The 18,133-nt window shown below is 48.0% G+C and overlaps 1 protein-coding gene across 4 annotated transcripts in view; it reads right to left on the minus strand.

Moving 5' to 3' along the window:
* The window catches only part of EML1 (EMAP like 1), a 177,808-nt gene that overhangs the window by 120,764 nt on the left and 38,911 nt on the right, over positions 1-18,133 (minus strand). The window contains exon 1 of one of the 4 annotated variants that reach the window (XM_027571728.2): positions 6,481-6,591. The exons of 1 other annotated variant lie outside the window; for it this stretch is intronic. In XM_027571728.2, coding sequence (XP_027427529.1) covers positions 6,481-6,520 — 40 coding nt within the window. In that variant the 5' untranslated portion in view covers positions 6,521-6,591. Of the gene's footprint in view, positions 1-5,527; positions 5,679-6,480; positions 6,592-18,133 lie in introns of those variants that run through there. 2 more of the 4 variants (XM_027571727.2, XM_027571730.2) reach the window with 2 other exon arrangements.

The raw sequence follows: 18,133 nt of genomic DNA on the forward strand, positions 1-18,133 counted from the left end.
AGACAATGACCAATTTCCACATTATGGTGATGTTGAAGTATTTTATATGAGCGCCAGGATTATTTACAGCATTGCACCGCAAATTACAATTGTGTTGTAACTTGACAGGGCTCTGCCTGCTGGAAGAAACTCCCCCTCAAAAAGGAAAGGTAAAAGGAAGAAAAGAAAGGGCTTATCTATCACACATAGAAAACAGATAAGAATTTTAAGTGAAAATCAGTAAGGGGTAACAATGTGGAGTGATAAGCAAAAGGGCTAATATCATCTTAGACTGCATTATAAGAAGTATAAACTTTAGAATAAGGGAGGTGAAGTATCCTGCTCTATTCTGCTCTGTTTAAAAACCAATCCAAAAATGATTAGGAGCCTAAAATTGTATCTTATAAGGAATTATTTTTTTCCAAAGGTAATGTTTAGCTAGAAGAACACTTCAGAAAGAGCTATAATTGTTTTCAAACATGTGACAACCTAGTATACGGAAAAGAGATTAAACCTATTCTCTTTGGACCCAAGAGACAGAACTTGGGCCAAATTTTGAGTGCACACAGGAACCGACAGTCTGAACCGTCCACAGAAGGAATGGCTTCGTGGAGAGATAATGAGTTTCCAGTCCCTTGGAACTGCTCAAGCGGGGGCTGAATAACATTTGGATCATCCTCCCATATGCACCTGAGATTTCAAGCCTGGGAGGCTTGGGTGGTCTGGAGCAGTGTAAGGGTAGGGGCAGGTGAGGAGGGCCAGCACGCTGCCCTCTTCCTACTTCAGCTGAAGCAGCTCCATGTTCATCCACTTTACATTTGGGTTCCTGGGTAAGCGGTACTTTGAAGAAACAGCTCAAAGGCTTAAGAAAGGAAACCACAAGATGAAATGCCTGTTAGGTCCCCTCAAACACCAAGATCCTTCCAACCTACGGCATCTGAGCAAGGGTGTGTGCAGACTCCTTTTGGTGAGCTGCAATGATGAAAAGTATCCCAAGTGACTCACGGAAATGAAATAGCAACATTTTATAATTTGCTCCCACTTCGCTCCGTCTTTGATCCAGCTCAACTCCCTGTACTTTCATCCCCCGGGTGCAATGTAAAAAGAGGTTGATACTTAGATTTCAAAAGATTCAGACTGGTTCCTTAAAAATATCAAAAGTCAGAGTTACCATATGACCCAGCAATCCTCCTCCTGGGCATCTACCCAAGAAAGATGAAAACATACGGCTACACCAAAGCTTGTACGTGAATGTTCACGGGATCATTATTGAGAATAGTCAAAAAGCAGAAACAATCCAAACGCTCATCAACAGGAGAATGGATACATAAAATGTGGTATATCCATAAAATGGAATATTATTTGGCCATAAAAAGGAACAAAGTATTGACACATGCTACAACTTTGGGCAAACCTTAAAACATTACGCTAAGTGAAAGAAGCCCAACGCAAAAGGTCAAATATTAGGATGACTCCATTTACATTAAAACATCCAGAACCAACAGAGACAGAACGCAGACTAGTGGTCATCAGGGTCTAGAGTGATAGGAGAATGGCAGGGGTTTCTTCTGGGGTAGTGAAAATGTTCTAAAATTAGACATCGGTGATGCTGGCACAATTCTGTCAGTATATGAAAAACCACTTAGCTGTACACTTTAAAAGGGTGAGTTTTTATGGGATGTCAATAATATCTCAAAAGAAGCTGTTATTAAAACAAACAAAAAGATTCAGACTGGCATCCAAGCCTTAATGGTTGTGTGGTCTTATAAAGTCACCAACTCTCTCTCCCTCTCTCTTTTTTTAAAAAGAGATTTTATTTGACAGAGAGAGGCACAGTGAGAGAGGGAACACAAGCAGGCGGAGTGGGAGGGGGAGAAGCAGGCTTCCCGCGGAGCAGGGAGCCCGAGGGGGCTCGATCCCAGGACCCTGTGATCATGACCTGAGCCAAAGGCAGACGCTTAACTGACTGAGCCACCCAAGTGCCCCCCCCTTTTTAAGATTTATTTATTTATTTTGGAGGGGGGAGGGCAGAGGGACAGGGAGAAGGAGAGAAGCAGACTCCCTGCTGAGCACAGAGCCTGCTCAGTGGCTCTCCATCTAACAACCCTGAGATCATGACCTGAGCTGAAATCAAGAGTCGGATGCTTCATTTCTGAAGTCATAAGTAAGTGGATTCAGGTTCTAACCCTTTGCTGTACACAAGCAGATAGAAATGCATCTGTTATATGAGTGAGAAAAGGCTGTATGCTAACTGAGCGTGCTTTTTCCCTTTAAAAATACTCAGCATATAAACTTGCGTTTGAGCTTGCCAATGGTTTTTTTGTTGTTTTTGTTGTTGTTAATGTGTGTTCTCTCTCAGATTTTCTAATGTGCGCTGTGAATAACTCAAGAAGACCAGTTCCTTTTGGGTTCCTTATTTGATTTACTTAATTATATATTAAGTACATTCTAACATTGCAAACATTACCATAAGTGGGTAAAAGTAAAATTGGTCTTCTGAAAATGTGTCCTGTGCTTTTAAGTTCCACAAATACAAAGTACATTCATTTTCATAGAAACTCAGTATCATTTCTAAACCAGAAGTGTTTTTTCTTGTGCTAACAATGATATAAGAAGGAAAAGTAAAGGAGTTTTTTTCTGCTTAAAAATATATAGTTATTTGATTTCTAGCTACATTAAAAATAAAGTATGGTTTCAAACTGGAAAAAAAAAAAAGAGTCGGATGCTTAACTGACTGCGCCACCCAGGTGCCCCATCCCCAAATCTCTTTGAGCCTCAGTTTTCTCATATGTAATACGATTTACCTCAAAGGGGGGCTTTGAAGAAATATGGAGTAAAGAATGGTAAGTATTTCCCAAATCATGAATTGGCTTAAAAATGATAACTTTTCTTCACTTTTCAACTATGGTGGTTTTTCTTGGAGCAACAAAAGAAGTTTGTGGTTTCTCGCTCTTTGACCAGAGTTCTAAATACTTTGGGGAAAAAATGCTGCACGAGTTTTCTCCTGAAACGAGAGCCACCAGTTATCTGAAAGATGAGAATGAATAGTCTTTTTGGGAGGCTAGACACCGCCTGACTTTACATTTAGGATCCACTGCAAATTAGGTAGGAGACAGAGCAAGGGAAACAAGGAGAGGAAGACCAAGAGTTCATTCATTTGAACAGTTTTCTCTTCCTTCTCATTTAGATATTCGCTTCCTCCCCAGGAGGACGCTGACTGTGACAGTCATCCAACTGATAAGTATGGGTTGTATTTGCTGAAGCTAATATAGAACTATGACTTTTTAGCTCCTGTCATTAACAAAAGCATGAGGCTTCATCACCATATGAAAATGGAGGAGTTCATATATTATGCTGTTGTAGTCTGGGCCATTGTCATGTAAATCTCTAATTTAAAAAGAAAAAAATTTTTCTCAGTGCAGCTAATGAAATACTCACATGTTAATTTCATTCTTGGTGAAGCGGTGCTTCTGTGATCCGCTGCTTTAATGGAATCATCATAGTAATTAGCTAAATTGTATTCATTTATACTTTTACTTAATAGAAGCCTCTTAAAATGAATAATTTCACATCAAAACATCTGTTGCTTGAGACATCATTAGTTAACGCCCATTCTGTCCCATAAACTACTCTTGCTGTAAAGTTTATTCATATGGTAACCAAAACATAATAAAAACAGAGCTAAGAACTTTCTGAGAAAAGAAATTCAACAGCAATGATTCATTCAATTGTGTTTTGAAGTGATCTTACAGTTTGATTCTAGCTATTTTAAAGTGATTTTGCTTAAACTGCTACAATATACAAGAGCTGGCCGTTACTTTCTTCTAGACATCATTACCAGGAAGATACTTTACCAATATCTCTAAACTAGCAATTAACAAAAAAAGGCAGAAAACCAAAACACCCACGAATAGATGTATAGGTCAACTTGAGGAATGAACTGCTATTTAGGAATGATATGACCAGGCCCCCAAACAACTGCTCAAATATCTAGGCTCATTTCCATAACCTAAATCAAACTGTCAACATATATGCCCACATATTAATTTTTAAAAATCCTTCATGCCTGGAATTCATTTAATTTTTCAGCCACATGCCTTTCACAACTAACACAAGGGGAATTCTATCATAAACACGCAAGAGGCTGTAATACCTTTAACACCAAAAATAGTAATTCAAATAGGATTGATTGTAAGGCATTTAAGGAAACCATTCAAAATTTAATTGGGAATTCTATTCACCGGTGGGGAGAGCAAAATGCTCCCATGACTCTAAACTATAAGGGAGTCCAGTGGCCCATAGAGAACCAAATACATTCTATCTGCCTTCAATACGTTCAGAGAACCAAAAACACAGGGGCTCTGCTCTGGGAAACTGCTGTTACATCTGGAGAGTAAAAACTTTCATTCCACTGAAGAGAACATTACCAATTTAACGAAGGCCTGCATGTGATTAACATGAAAATTAAATCACTGCTAAAACTATCAGAAAAACTCTTCCATGAAAAAAAGACAATAATCAATTCCATCCGAGATTAAAATATCGTTAGAGGAAGAATCTACACTCAGTCATCTTTATTGCTACAGCAAATACCTCCTATTTGCAAACAGGTGTCGAAGAGCTAGAAAAGTTCCCCTAAATCACTATTACAATTGCAATAATAAATTGCTCAAGTTGTCAATGCCTCTAGAATTCCAAATTATTTCGATCCCACTATAGGCAAATTCTATAAAATACGCATTGTTTCTTCTTTAACAAACTTTTGGGATCCTCTGATAAAGCAACAAATCCAACGTAGAAAAAAAAAAACTGGTTAACTTTTGTGCATGAATTATCATACATCGTGTTCTCATAAAATATGCTGTGTGATGTGAAAATCTTTATCAACCCTGCTAGTGAGACTAAAATCTTTCAAGCACGTAGGATTTTACATTTTGTAAAAGATGCCATATTGCCAGTTATTACTGTCTTCTTGTAAAAAAAAAAAATCTACTATCCCATAAACAAAATAAATAGTGCAAGCACTTTCCAGCCAGGTTTCACTCCGCCTGTGCACTGCGTTGCACGGGGGCGATTTCACGAAAGTAGCACTGAACGGCCCCTGAGGGTCCAGCTGCCACAAACACCGCGCACATCTCCCAGGAATGTTCTGCTCCTAAGTGATTTGTTTTCCGAGTTCCTCCCGCAGAGCCTTGCAGGCGGACCCGAGTCGGGCAGCGGGCGAGCAACACGTCCCCGCGCCCGCGGCCGCCCGGCCTCCCCACGCGCCGCCCGGCCCCGTGCGCTCGCTCCGCGGGTCCCCGGCACCGGCCGCCCGCGCGCACCGGGGGAGCCGGGCGCGGGCGCGGACGCGGACGCGGGGCCGGGAGGGCGCGGGGCGCGGGCGGCGGGGGCGAGCCAGGCGCGGCCCGCTGGCCTGCACAATGCGCCCGCGGCGGCGGGAACCGCGCGCCTCCGCCGCAACTTTGCGCGGCCTCCCGGCCCCGGCCTCGCCCCGCGGCCCGGCTCCGCCGCCGCGGCCCCCGCCCTCCCGGCCGCCGCCCCTCACCGTTGCAGAACTGGAGCAGCGAGGACGTGTCGTACAGGCTGCTGTAGCTCGAGAAGCCGTCCTCCATGCTGAGGCCGCCGGGCCGCGCCTGCTCCCCCGGCCCGGCCGCGCCGCCGCCGCTCACCCCCACACTGAGCCGAGCCGAGCCGCGGCCGGCGCTGGCGCTGGGGCCGGCCCTGCTGTGGCGGCGGCCGCGGCCGGTTACCATGGCAACCCCGGGCCTGCCGCCGCCGCCGCCGCCACCGCCGCGCGGGCCCGACGCCGGCACTGCCGGCACTGCCCGCGCTGCCCGCCAGGGGGCGGTCTCGGTGGGGCGGAGGGGCGGGGCCGGGGGCCGGGGGCCGGGAGCCGGGGGCGCGGCCGGCCCTCCCGGTCCCGGCGCGCGGGAGGCCTGCGGGGGGGCTGGGGGGGCGCCGCTGCCGGGCCCCGCCTCCTAGCGCGGCCGGGGAGCCCCCGGGAGGGCGGGACGCAGGGTGGGGGGGGCGCGCGGGGACAAAGGGAGCGGCGGGGCGGGCGCGAAGGGAGCGGGGCGCCGCCCCGGCCGGGGGAGCCCTCCCCTGCGGGCGCCAAGGCCCGCGCTCCCGGGAGGCTCCATCCCCGCGCCCGCCGGCCGCTCCAGGACCAAACATGGACAGCGCGCGAGCCCATTTCGGCCGCGTGGTCCCCTGGAGCAGCTCCACTTTTGGCCACGTCCTCCGGCCGCGGCGCGCCCCTCTCCCCGCACGCCCTCCGCCGCGGCGAGGCCCTACCCGGAGGGAGGGTTAGCACGGGGTGGTGACTCCGCTTGGCCCTCTGCTCACGGGCGGAGAGGGATGCGGCCTCCCACTTCAAACAGAGGCCGCGGCTCATCCACATCGGGCCGCAGAGTCTGGGCGGCCTGGGAGGGAGCGGCATCTGCTCCGCTCCTTCCCCTCTGATCAGCCCCTGCGGCACAGATTTGTCACATTACACACTTGTTAACTGGTTCCAGGAGCCGGGGAGAGCTGTGTGCATTCTCAGGAAGACAGCGAGTTCCGACGAATTTCCGTAGCAGGAGAGACACCCAGCCCCGGCATTCTGTAACTTTTCCGGCGCGCGCGCACGCGCACGCGCACACGCACACACACACATACACACACGCACGCTGCTTTAATGACTGGAGTTCTACCACGCTCCGCCTGAAGTTCGGGTGCTGGGAAATGGAGAGAAGAATACATGCGCTGGGTGATCCTCTGGCCGAGTGCAGAAGATACTGCCAACATTTGTGCCGCTTGCCACACAACACTGACAATTCCCTTCCGCCTCATAACGACACGTGATCCGCTTACATGTTCTAACTCACTTACATGTCTGAATGGTTTCAAGTTGTAGGTATTCACCGATAGGGGTGGAACACCCTGTAGGTGAAATGCGTAGAAAGTTACCGTCAGGAACGCGTGTGGGCTCAGGGCCCGGGCTCCACACGGCAAGTGGCACGTTGGGCATGTGGGTTAGCCACGACTGGTAGTGGATGCTGTGGGCAGAAGGGAGGTTGAAGACCTTTCCCCTGACCTGGTCAGGGAGACCAAGCACAGAGGACAAGAGGGATTGTTAACATGGAAAATGCATGTGGGACCATGAGGGGCTGCAGGGGTCGGTTGGACTGTGCCCCAGAACTTGAAGGACAGTGGGAAGGACAGCATGAGTGATCCTGGGTCTGGCGACAGGCCAAAGGACTGCTCTGAGAGGAGTGAAGAGCTTGTATTGCAGACGGGTGGGAAATGAGATGGCACTGGGTGGGGGGGCAGGTAGGAGAGGCCCCAAGGGCCCGCAGAGGAGCTGAACACAGCTGGTGGCAGGTGGAGGAGGGAAGTGAGAGGCTTGCACACCAGCCAGTGGCTGCTGGAGCTGCATTAGAGAGATGAGTGTGTGTGGACAGGACAGCGGGGGCCGGGGCCCGGAGCTGGTGGGGCGGGGCCTGAGCACCGTCCAGTCAGAGGGATCGGCCAGAGGGCCCTCGCCGCCATAGGACAGACCGCTGGAGAGGCAGGAGAACCGAGAGAGGACCGGACCGCAAGCATCCCACTAAAAATGCTAGGAGCATTTGGAGACTTGAGAGGGCGTGGGTAGAGGTTGTTAATGAACTTTCAAAGGTGAGGAGGGTAAATCAACAGAAGTTGGGCGGGGCCTTGGGACGGGAGGAGAGAAATTCCAAAGGAGCCTCAGGAAAGAGAGGCAGGAAACCTGCACAGGATATTGTCTCATTAAACTAGGAGCACAGAAAGTGGCAGAGAGGTGGGCATTTTCACAGGATCCTCTGCAGGACGGGTCAAGGAGGACGAGGCTGGGCAAAGGCCCTTCCATCTGGTGGCAGAGGGCTTGCCAGGTAGCCTGGAGCATCTTGGTGAACAGGGGGATGGGAGCCGGGCTGCTGGTCATCAAAAGGAGAGCACACGTAGATGCACATTTGAGAACTTTGGCAGGGAAAGGAAATGCGGGCCAACTACAGAGGGCGGTGGAGGCAGAAGGGTAACATAAAGCCACCCCTGCCACTGCCCAAACAGGTGGACCCTGTGCATCTCTAAAGCAAGAGGCAGGTGCTATAGAGAAGGGGCTTTCCAAGGGCAAGACTGAACGCAGGTGCACTTTGATCTTTGCCCTTGTCTGTATTCTCATTTCCCACCTTCTCCCCTTCGAATCCAGTCTTAATGCTACATCTACTCCACTTTGCGGATAATTGCTATAAAAAGCTGACTGTGGCATTCTTCAAACTGGAAAGGAAATGATTATGAATAAATGATTAAAAGATGGTTCTTCTTAAGAATGTTAATATTCTTTTTTTTAAAGATTTTATTTATTTATTTGACAGAGAGAGACACAGCAAGAGCAGGAACACAAGCAGAGGGAGTGGGAGAGGGAGAAGCAGGCTTCCCGTGGAGCAAGGAGCCCGATTCGGGGCTCGATCCCAGGACCCTGGGATCATGACCTGAGCCGAAGGCAGACGCTTAATGGCTGAGCCACCCAGGCGCCCCGAGAATGTTAATATTCTTGATTTATCGTGTTCAAGGTATGCTATTGGACCACAGCTAAGAAGAGTTAAGAACAAAGAAAATTCAGAAGTGGGGCAGGAGAGAAATTGAGCTGGAGGTTTTCGTAGAAGATTTTACTTTTGCTAAGAGCAAAATTACAAATAACAATGAAGAACTCAGTCCACTTGCTTTTGAGATGATAAAGATCGTTATCACACTCTTAACCTAGAATACTTAACGGCTGTGTTTTTCCCACGATGGCAAAAGCTCACTCTAAAAAAAGCAAAATTTAGGATAATTACAAGGATACACATGTTAAGTCAATTAGGTATAATCTACACCACACTGAAAAAGATCCATGCGGGGAAGTCCAAGAAAAACCTCTGAACGCTTAATCATGTGTGATTTTTGCGCCCAAACATCTTAACAGATTGTTCTTCCATGTCATTTTGAGATAATTTATGGCCCAAGACCAAGAACTGTTGTCATTGTAATGAGTGATGTACTCTCTCTAGGACAATATAACCATAGCATTCAGTGGCATTAAGAGCAGCATATTGTACAGTGTGTGAAAAAAGAGAAAGGAAAATGGGAGCTCTGTAGCCTTTATTCGTAGAGAAGTAATTTTTAAAATTACCCAGAAATGTAGCTTGTGTATCTATTGTTTAATTCAGCATGTCTCCAAAAATAGCTTATCCAGTGCCAGGCACCGTGCTTGGGGCTGGGAATACGGCTGCGGAACACAGTCCTTTCTAAACTGCAGGCGGCCGTGTGTAGTGGTTGTAAAGAGCCATATGTGCACTTTAACGAATGAAGCAGAAAATTCTACTTCTGGGTATATACCCAAAGGAATTGAAAGCAGGGTCTTGAAGAGGTATTTGCACACCCATGTTCATAGCGGCATTATTCACAAGAGCCAAAATGTGGAAACACCCCAAGTGTCCATCGAAAGATGAATGGATAAACCAGATGTGATAGGTACATACGGTGGAATATTACTCAGTTTTAAAAAGGAGGGACAGGGGCGCCCTGAGTGGCTCAGTCAGTTATTAAGTGCCCTACTCTTGATTTCTCAATTTTGGCTCAGGGTCGTGAGATCGAGCCCCACATCCGGCTCAGCTCAGAGTCTGCTCGGGATTCTCTCCCTCTGCCTGTCCCCCTGCTCGTGTGCATGCGAAAGAAAGAAAGAAGGAAGAAAGGAAGAAAGGAAGAAAGGAAGAAAGGAAGAAAGGAAGAAAGGAAGAAAGGAAGAAAGGAAGAAAGGAAGAAAGGAAGAAAGGAAGAAAGGAAGAAAGGAAGAAAGGAAGAAAGAAAGAAAGAAAGAAAGAAAGAAAGAAAGAAAGAAAGAAAGAAAGAAAGAAAAAGAAAGAAAGGAAGAAAGAAAGAAAGAAAGAAAGAAAGAAAGAAAATCTTTTTATTTTTAAAGGAATACTTTTTTTTAAAAGATTTTACTTATTTGACAGAGAGAGACACAGTGAGAGAGGGAACACAAGCAGGGGGAGTGGGAGAGGGAGAAGCAGGCTTCCCGCCGAGCAGGGAGCCCGATGCGGGGCTCGATCCCAGGACCCTGGGACCAGGACCTGAGCCGAAGGCAGACGCTTAACGACTGAGCCACCCAGGCGCCCCTAAATAAGATCTTTTTAAAAATAAATAAGATACAAAGAAAGGACATTCTGACATCTGCTACAGTGTGGATGAACCTTGAGGACCTTATGCTAAGTGAAAGAAGCCAGTCACAAAAAGACAAAATACTGCATGATGGGACTTACATGTGGTCCCTAGAAGAACCAAGTTCATAGAGATAGAAGTCGAATGGTGGGCACCAGGGGCTGAGGAGGATGGGAAATGAGTGTTTCATGGGGACACAGTTTCAGTTTGGAATGATGAGAAAGTTCTGGAGATGGATGGTGGTGCTGGTTGCACAACAGGGTTATTGTCCTTACTACCACTGAACTGTGCACTTAAAAGCTAAAATGGCAAATTTTATGCATATTTTAAAACCAATTAAAAATGAAATGGAATAGGAAATATCAGAATACACTGAACTTACTAAGAATGAGAGTTTTTACTCGAAACATTGGTTTTTACTTGGAGTGTGTGCTGGGTCGTGGTGTAAAATGTGTTTCTCCCTAGAGGTGACAAAGTCGAGGAGACGTTCAGGCACATAATAACGAATCGTGATAAGTGCTAGATTATTCCAGAGAGCGTGAACACCGGACTGAAGGTGAAAGAGGAAATCAGAGCAGGGGAAGCCGCTCGACCAGATCAGGACCCAGGAACTGAGAAGGTCACCCAGGCAGGAAGAGTGGCCTGCTCACATGGGGGTTCTGCTATATTCTAAGAGCAAAGGCAAGTTGCCCTTAGGTGAGTGTTGGGGGTTAAACTGTGTCGGTCCCAAATTCATATGTTGAAGTACTAACCTCTAGCACCTCGGAATGTGACCTTCTTTGGAGGCAGGGTCTTTGCAGAGGTAATGAAGTTAAAATGAGGTCGTTCGGGTGGGTCCTCATCCAATAGGACTGATGTCCACGTACGAAAAAGGGGCCAGGACACAGACCCACACAGAGGGAAGACCACGTGACGACACAGGGAATAAGACAGTCGTCGGCAAACCAAGCAGAGAGGCCCGGGACAGATCCTTCCCTCGTGGCCCTCAGAAGGAGGCAACCAAGCCTTCACCTTGATTTTGGACTTCTAGCCTCCAGAGCAACGAGACAGTCAATTTCTGCTGCGTAAGCCCTACCCCAGTGTGTAGAACTTGGTTACAGCTGCCCTGGCAAACAAACATAGTTAATAAAGAATCCCAAAGTCAAGAACTGGCTATTCCATAGATTGAGGATACCATTCATTACTGATATTGAAATACAAAATACACTTCCTATGATAAGATTGTCACTCCATAAAACGAGAGGTAATCAGAGATTCCTAGCATCAGTAAAGAACATTAAACTCTGTGGTCTCCCACCTGCCTGCCAATACAGCTGTATTTCTTTACAACATCCCTGACAAATGGTCCCTCGGCCATTTCAAAGTTGAAGAGCTTGAATTATTGAAAAGATTGCTGGTTATTTTTATCCCAAATCGCCTTCCCCAAGGCATCCTTCAGAGATTCCACTTTTGTTGGGTCGATTTCATCTCCACGGTCCTGGTGCAGGTTGTCTGTTCTGGGACGCTGCAATCACAGCTTGTGTCCCGCTTTCCCAGCTCTGTTTCGTGATTTCAGGGTTAACTGGCCCAGAGAGGGGTTAATGATGGCATTTCATTCTCTGTTGCCTGCCCCACTAAGTGCAAATATCTTGGCACAGACTTCAAGTGTGTCTGGGTTCCTGAGGCAAATGCTGTCTTTGGCATCTGACACACTCCGGCTGCACCACGCTATCGGCAGCTCCGGTTCATGACTCTGAGTCATGCCATGCACTTGAATGCTCTGGACATCTGCCCATGCCCCAGCCCTGAATGCCTGCCTTCCCCCGCCCGCCACCACAGAAGCCGAGCAATCCTGTCTGCTACGCTTCCAACATCTGCTGGTACTTTACTGTATCCCTTATGTTAAGTGGCCTTGCCTTGTAAGAACTTGTGTGTGTGTGTGTGTGTGTGTGTGTGTGTGTGTGTGTGTGTGTGTGTGTGTGTCCATCTCTTCCAGGAGATTAGATGCCCCAAACACCCCTCGTGCTGGACATAGTTGGCACTGAGAACACGCTGAGTGAATGAATGAATGAATCAGCTAGACAAAATCAGTTGCTCATGACACACAATAGGCTTTCAAATGCTTTGAAGAGAGCGCTCCTGCTCTCCAGGCTGAAGCCCTCCATTTCCTCCCTGGCCATCCCGTGACATAGTTTCTCAATCCCTTGTCTGAAGAGATGCCCACCTCACTCAACTGGGCTCTTTTCTTCTGAATCCTGGCACCCCAGAACTGAATACAATAACCTCAGAGGACAGAACTGTGTGGCCTTTCCCTTTAACAACTTAGATATTATGATTCCGTTAATGCAAGCAAAGTCCGTATTGATTTATTTTTTCTTTTTGAGCAGTCAGGATATATACTGTTGGTTCATGTTGGACTTCCGGTCAATTACAAACCTATCAGTCTTTTCAAATGAACTGCTGTTGGGTCTTCTCCATCCTGTATTGAGCTAATCGATTAAAAAAAAAATCTAAAGAAAATTTATCTTTACCCCTGTTAAATGTCACGTTGTTGGTTCCAATCCATCCTCTTAGCCAACCCAAATCTTTAAACTCTGAAATCTGGCGTCTAACGCATCAGCATTCTGAGGGCGAGGAGTGTGTGGTAACAAATCCTTTACTGTGGGCAACATCCTTGTAATTGACAAACGCATCCACAGCACAGAAGGGGGTGGAGCTCTGAGCTCCGCATCTCCAGTGATCTATTTACCCATACCTTAAATATGTTTGTCCAACTAAACATCAAATTGTCCCAGCTGTTTGTTTACCCAGCCCATTTTTCTCTAACATGCACAGTGTTTTGTGAAGGATCTTTACGAGTGCTTTGTAAATCCAGTCTGGTAACGCCGTGAGAAAGGGAGAACAAAGTTGGTTTGGCTCTTAGGGACCGCATTCCCTTCCAAGTTCATGCACACTAGCTCCTCAAAGATCTGTTAACATTTTTGCTCAGAACCAATATTAATAACAAATTTATCATCCATATTTTCCAGAAGCCAACTTTTTCTGCTTTGGGGAGAATTATGATATTTTTCCCTTTTCAGTTTTCTGCAATGCCCATCTGGTGAGGTTTGAGATGGTTTGTCAAGGCCCAGAGAGAACGTATTCGCAGTAACTAAAGAGCCCCCACCGTTTCTCACCTCTCTTTGGGCTCTTGACAATTCCTCCAGGGATGTTTCTTCTACTCTTTCCAGTTTTACAACTCTTCTCCTTATGGGAGAGAAAGAAACCCACAAAGCAAAGTCCAGAATAGGCAGATGGCTTTCAGAGTCCTTCATGGCCCCTGTTCCTCTCACTGTTCTTTGTGTTCATTCACCAGCCCCCCAGCAGCCAACACGATGCCTTCATAGCACTCGCCCTGGCCTCGCTCCTGGGAGCCTCATCCTCACGTTTGGAAGCAGATCTATAGCTCATCTCACAAAGGTGAGTCAGCTGCCGTGGACGAACCTGGCTCCTGACTACCTGTGCACCACCTGTCCTGGCCAGGCTGGGGCGGGTGAGAAGCGCTGGCTGTGGAACAGCACACACAGCCTTATCAGGGGCCTCTCCAGGCTCATTACCCTATCATCGAACTGTTGGCGCCGTGGAACCACAAACGTCTGAGCCTTCCACACTTAATGTGTTCATAGTCCAGATGGACATGAAAACTCCTTGTGATCTGAGCAACCCATGGCTTTTTTCTCTCAGGTCATTCCTTCAAAAGCACTCTTGATGATTTGCCTCCATCAAAATAATTTACATATTTGGAAGTGTCTGAAATGAAGTGGAAATTTAAAAGTCATATTCAGTTTTCCCTTTTAAAAATTTTGTTTCATTTAGGAAACTCGGCATTGTGATTGTGATTCATAGAGTTATACAGGTGTTGCAGCCGATTGCAAACAAAATCTCCATTGCAACAGCTCCACTGAACGACGTCATTTTTGGGAATTTGTGTTCATTTTCTCCATTGTGTTACCCGAGAGGTTTTATGGCAGTTTTTGGCATATCACCGACTAACCACAGAGTAAATACACCAGTATTAGGTCGACTATTCATCCCAGAGTGCTGGGGCAGCTGGATTTGTGTCTGTGCCCTGGGTTATCAGTAGTCCCCCTAGGACTCTGGAGTATTCTGGTTTGGATGACAAATTATATGGTAATCCCAGCTAGCATGGAAAGACTTAGAATCTATCCATATTGTATGTTTTAAAAATTATTGAGATTCACACAGGTATATTGAAAGTGCTACCTTATTAAGCTAACTCCTGGCATCAAAGTTGCAAGAAAGTTGCCAGAAATCTGAATATTTTTCTGGAATGCCAGGTAAAAGACCTGTTTCTGAGGTTTGCCTGGTTTCTGAGGTTTCGCACCACCCCTGGCATGGGCTTTCACATCTCTGTGGGCTAGATACACAGTACTCATTTGTAATTAACCAAGGGTCCTGGAAGCCTTGCTAAAATATTTACCTTTGGACTTTAGTTATCCCAGTGATTAAGGCAAAGGGTTAAAGGGTCTTCTGATTAGAGATCACTGGTAAGACAGTGCTGCCCCTCCCTCAATCATGGCTTATTCACTGTGCTCTTCATCACAGACAGGGTGCTGACCATTGGTTCACTCCCTCGCACACAATAAGTGACTACTCTGCTGGGAACAGAGGACACAAAGGGGAATAAGGCACCAGCCCACCCCCTGGGGGTCTCACGGTCTAGGAGAGAGCATACGCATAGGAACACAGCAAACATACAGGAGGGGACCAAGGCACACAGGAGCCCATCAGAGATATGTGCCAGTTGCCATTCGTGTATCAGCTCCAGCCCAAACTACAAGCCTGTGGGGTAGGTAGTACTGCCTCAGTTTTACACACAGGGGGTCGCCCAGGTATCTCAGTGTCTGACTCTTGATTTCGGCTCAGGTCATGATCTCAGGGTCATGGGATCAAGCCCCGCATCAGGCTCTGGACTCAGCACGGAGTCTGCTTCTCCCTCTCCCTTGCTCCTCCTCCACCTCCCCACCCCCGCTCTCTTGAGCAGACTCTAAAATAAATAAATAAATAAATAAATAAACTCCCCTGTGAGCAGAGAGGCAGGTGCCCAGCTGAGGTCATGGGGCTGGTGAATGGTGGAGACAAGATTTAAATCTGGTCCTGTCAGGCCCAAACCTTCCCTCTTCTGTTCTGAACTATTCCCTCTGCAGCTGAGGATGAGATAAGAACCGAGGGGGAAGGAAGGGAAGACTTTACTCAAGAATAAAAGCTGACACCAGTTGCTCACAGGAAGGAAGAACACCCCGAGATAGGGTGGGGCCTCGGACATCCTGTAGGGTGCAGCCCTGAGGTCCAACTGCACCTTACCCATAGTATGCATGCAGAAAGTCTTTGCTGCCTGGGACAAGTGAAGGCATGAGGACTACTGCACCCCCAGTGGCTGGGGCAGATGGAGAGGAACCGTGGGTAGATGGATGGCCTGGGAGACGAGACAGTGGGAGGAGGAGGGAAAGCCATTCAGGGAAGAGGCTAGCAAAGCATGCCCAGCGTGTCTGGGAAATGATACACCATCCAGCTCTGTTCAAGTCAAGCATGGGCTGCGGAGGTCAAACTGGAGGCTCCACTGCAGAGGGTCTGGGAGCCCCTACCTACGAAGGGGTTGGACTCGGCCCATGGGCAGTAGGAAGCCCCTTGAACACCACACACTGAGGCTGTGCTTCAGGAAGGCTGATGGGGGAGCATGTAAACTGGACTCAGGGCACCCTGAGGACATGGAAACAAACCAGTGGATGCCTAGCGTATTTCTGAATGAGATGGTGAGGGCCTGGGTGCCGGCCTCCCAGGTGGGTAGGGAATGGGCTGGTCAGACCAGGTTGCTGATTCAGGGGACACCGAGGGAGGATGTCTTCTAAGAGACAAGGAGTCGGGGGCAGAGTGGGTTGTCAGGAAGTGTGGGGGGGCACAGGGAGAAGGCCATGGCTTTGGCAGTGAGGATGCCACTGGGGACACAGAAGCTGGACAGCTGAGCGGTGGCAAGGTCTGAGGGCTGGAGGTGGCCAGGATCAGACAGTCACACAGGAAGAGGAGAAAAGAGCAGGAAAACCCACCTCCGGGGCAGCATGGCCAGGGGGGACTTTGTCAGGACGGGAAGAGCAAGCCCAGTTGGGAGGAAGGAAGAGCCTGAGGAGGGGAAGTTGGTTTCGATTCAAGGAGGTGGGAGGTGGCTGCTGGGAGCGGCTTCCAGAGGACATGGTATGCGGGAGAGTCTCCTTGGGCAGAAGGAGGGAGGGCACGTCTTCTGGGAGGGGGGGTCAGAAGGATGAGAGGGGTGTAAAGCCACAAAAAAAGGTGAGGTTTCGTTCATTTGTTCAACAGGTATTTGTTGGCAACATAACTGTCCTTGTAAAGATCTAACGGGGGCTTTCCCGGGAAAGGTGGCAAACCAGGCATGTTCTGCGGAAGCTCCTCACACTCACAGGCAGAGAGGATGGAAGGAGAGGACCTCCGCAGAACCGCAAGCTGGGGAACAGGACAGCGCAGGTCGGGGCTCGTGTGCCCCCAGCAAGCTGCAGCAGAGACCAGTAAAGCTGGAGCAACCAACAAGCCCCCCATTTGCCACCGCAGAGCCCCCAAAAGATTCAAAAACTGACAGCACCAGCACCTACGGAAATGAGGGGCACAGGAGAGGCTGGAAACAGGACGATCGGCCAAAAGTGTGCCTAGGAAGCTGCTACGGACAGAAAACTGTGTGTCCTTGAATTCCTGAAGCCCTAAAGCGGCTGTGTGTGCAGACAGGGCTCTAGGGAGTAATTAGGGTGAAATGAGGTCATAATGGTGGGCCCTAATCTGATAGGATTGGAGGCTTTATAAGAGGAAGATCTCTCTCTCCCCACCTCCCTCTCCATCTCCACCATGTGAGGACACCGCAGGAAGACCAGGAAGCGGGCCCCCACCAGGAACCAACGCTGCTGGCACCCTGATCTCGGACTCCCAGCCTCCAGGACTGGGAGCAAATAAATTTCTGTTGTGTAAGTCCCCCTGCCTGTAAAGGTGTTTTGTTATGGCAGCCCAAGGTGACTATGACATAAGCAGTTAGACCCCCTTCCCAAAGCCCTTCCTCTCCCTGCAGAAGATTAGAGGCTTAATCTCTGCAACAGGGGAACTAAGGGGTTCTCTGCACCAACAGATACCAGGTGGCACCATCCTGAAGATGAGAAAGACGCGATCGCCTAAAGCCGAATGAGGAGCCATCACCCCAGTCCCTTCCTACGCTCAGCTCCGGGAATCCTGGCAGCCAAGTATCTACTCTCTAGAGCAGAGTATGGAAGACCCTTCTTTAGGGAAAGACCGGGAGGTGGGGAAGGTCAGAAATCACAGGGAGGTCCTCCTGTTGACAAGCCTCATCGGAGGACTCCAACCTCCAGACAATTGTTGAATGTTCCTCTCTAAAATGTGACTGGAGAGCCAAAGTCTCTAAACACTTGAGAAAATACAAAAGGATAAAAGGGGGAGGGTATGAGGAAACAGACAACACAGAGAACAGTAGGAAATAAAACAATCATTGACATCCTCAACGAGTCAAGTTATTGCAGCCACAAGATAAGGACAAGAGGCTAAAGTCAGATGATAAAAGAGAGTTTTGGGAAATTAAAATATGACCATAGAAATAAAATGTCCACAGAAGAGTCTAAGTAGAGTTAAGGAAGTCTCCCAGAAAAATAGCACAAAAAGACAGAGCAATACAGAATACAGGAGAAAAAAAATCTAGTAATCATATGGGGAGGTTCAGTCTGAAAACAGGAGTTTCAGAAAGCAAAAACAGAATTAGAGGAAGAGAAATCACCAAAGAAATAATTCAAGAAAAATTCCCAGAACAAAGGGACACGGATTCCTAGACTGAAAGGACCTACTAAATGCTCAACACAACGGAGAGAGAACCAAATTTCTATCCTGTGACACTTTAGAACACTGGGGA

Source organism: Zalophus californianus, chromosome 6 (assembly GCF_009762305.2).
Source record: "Zalophus californianus isolate mZalCal1 chromosome 6, mZalCal1.pri.v2, whole genome shotgun sequence".
Lineage (NCBI taxonomy): Eukaryota > Metazoa > Chordata > Mammalia > Carnivora > Otariidae > Zalophus > Zalophus californianus.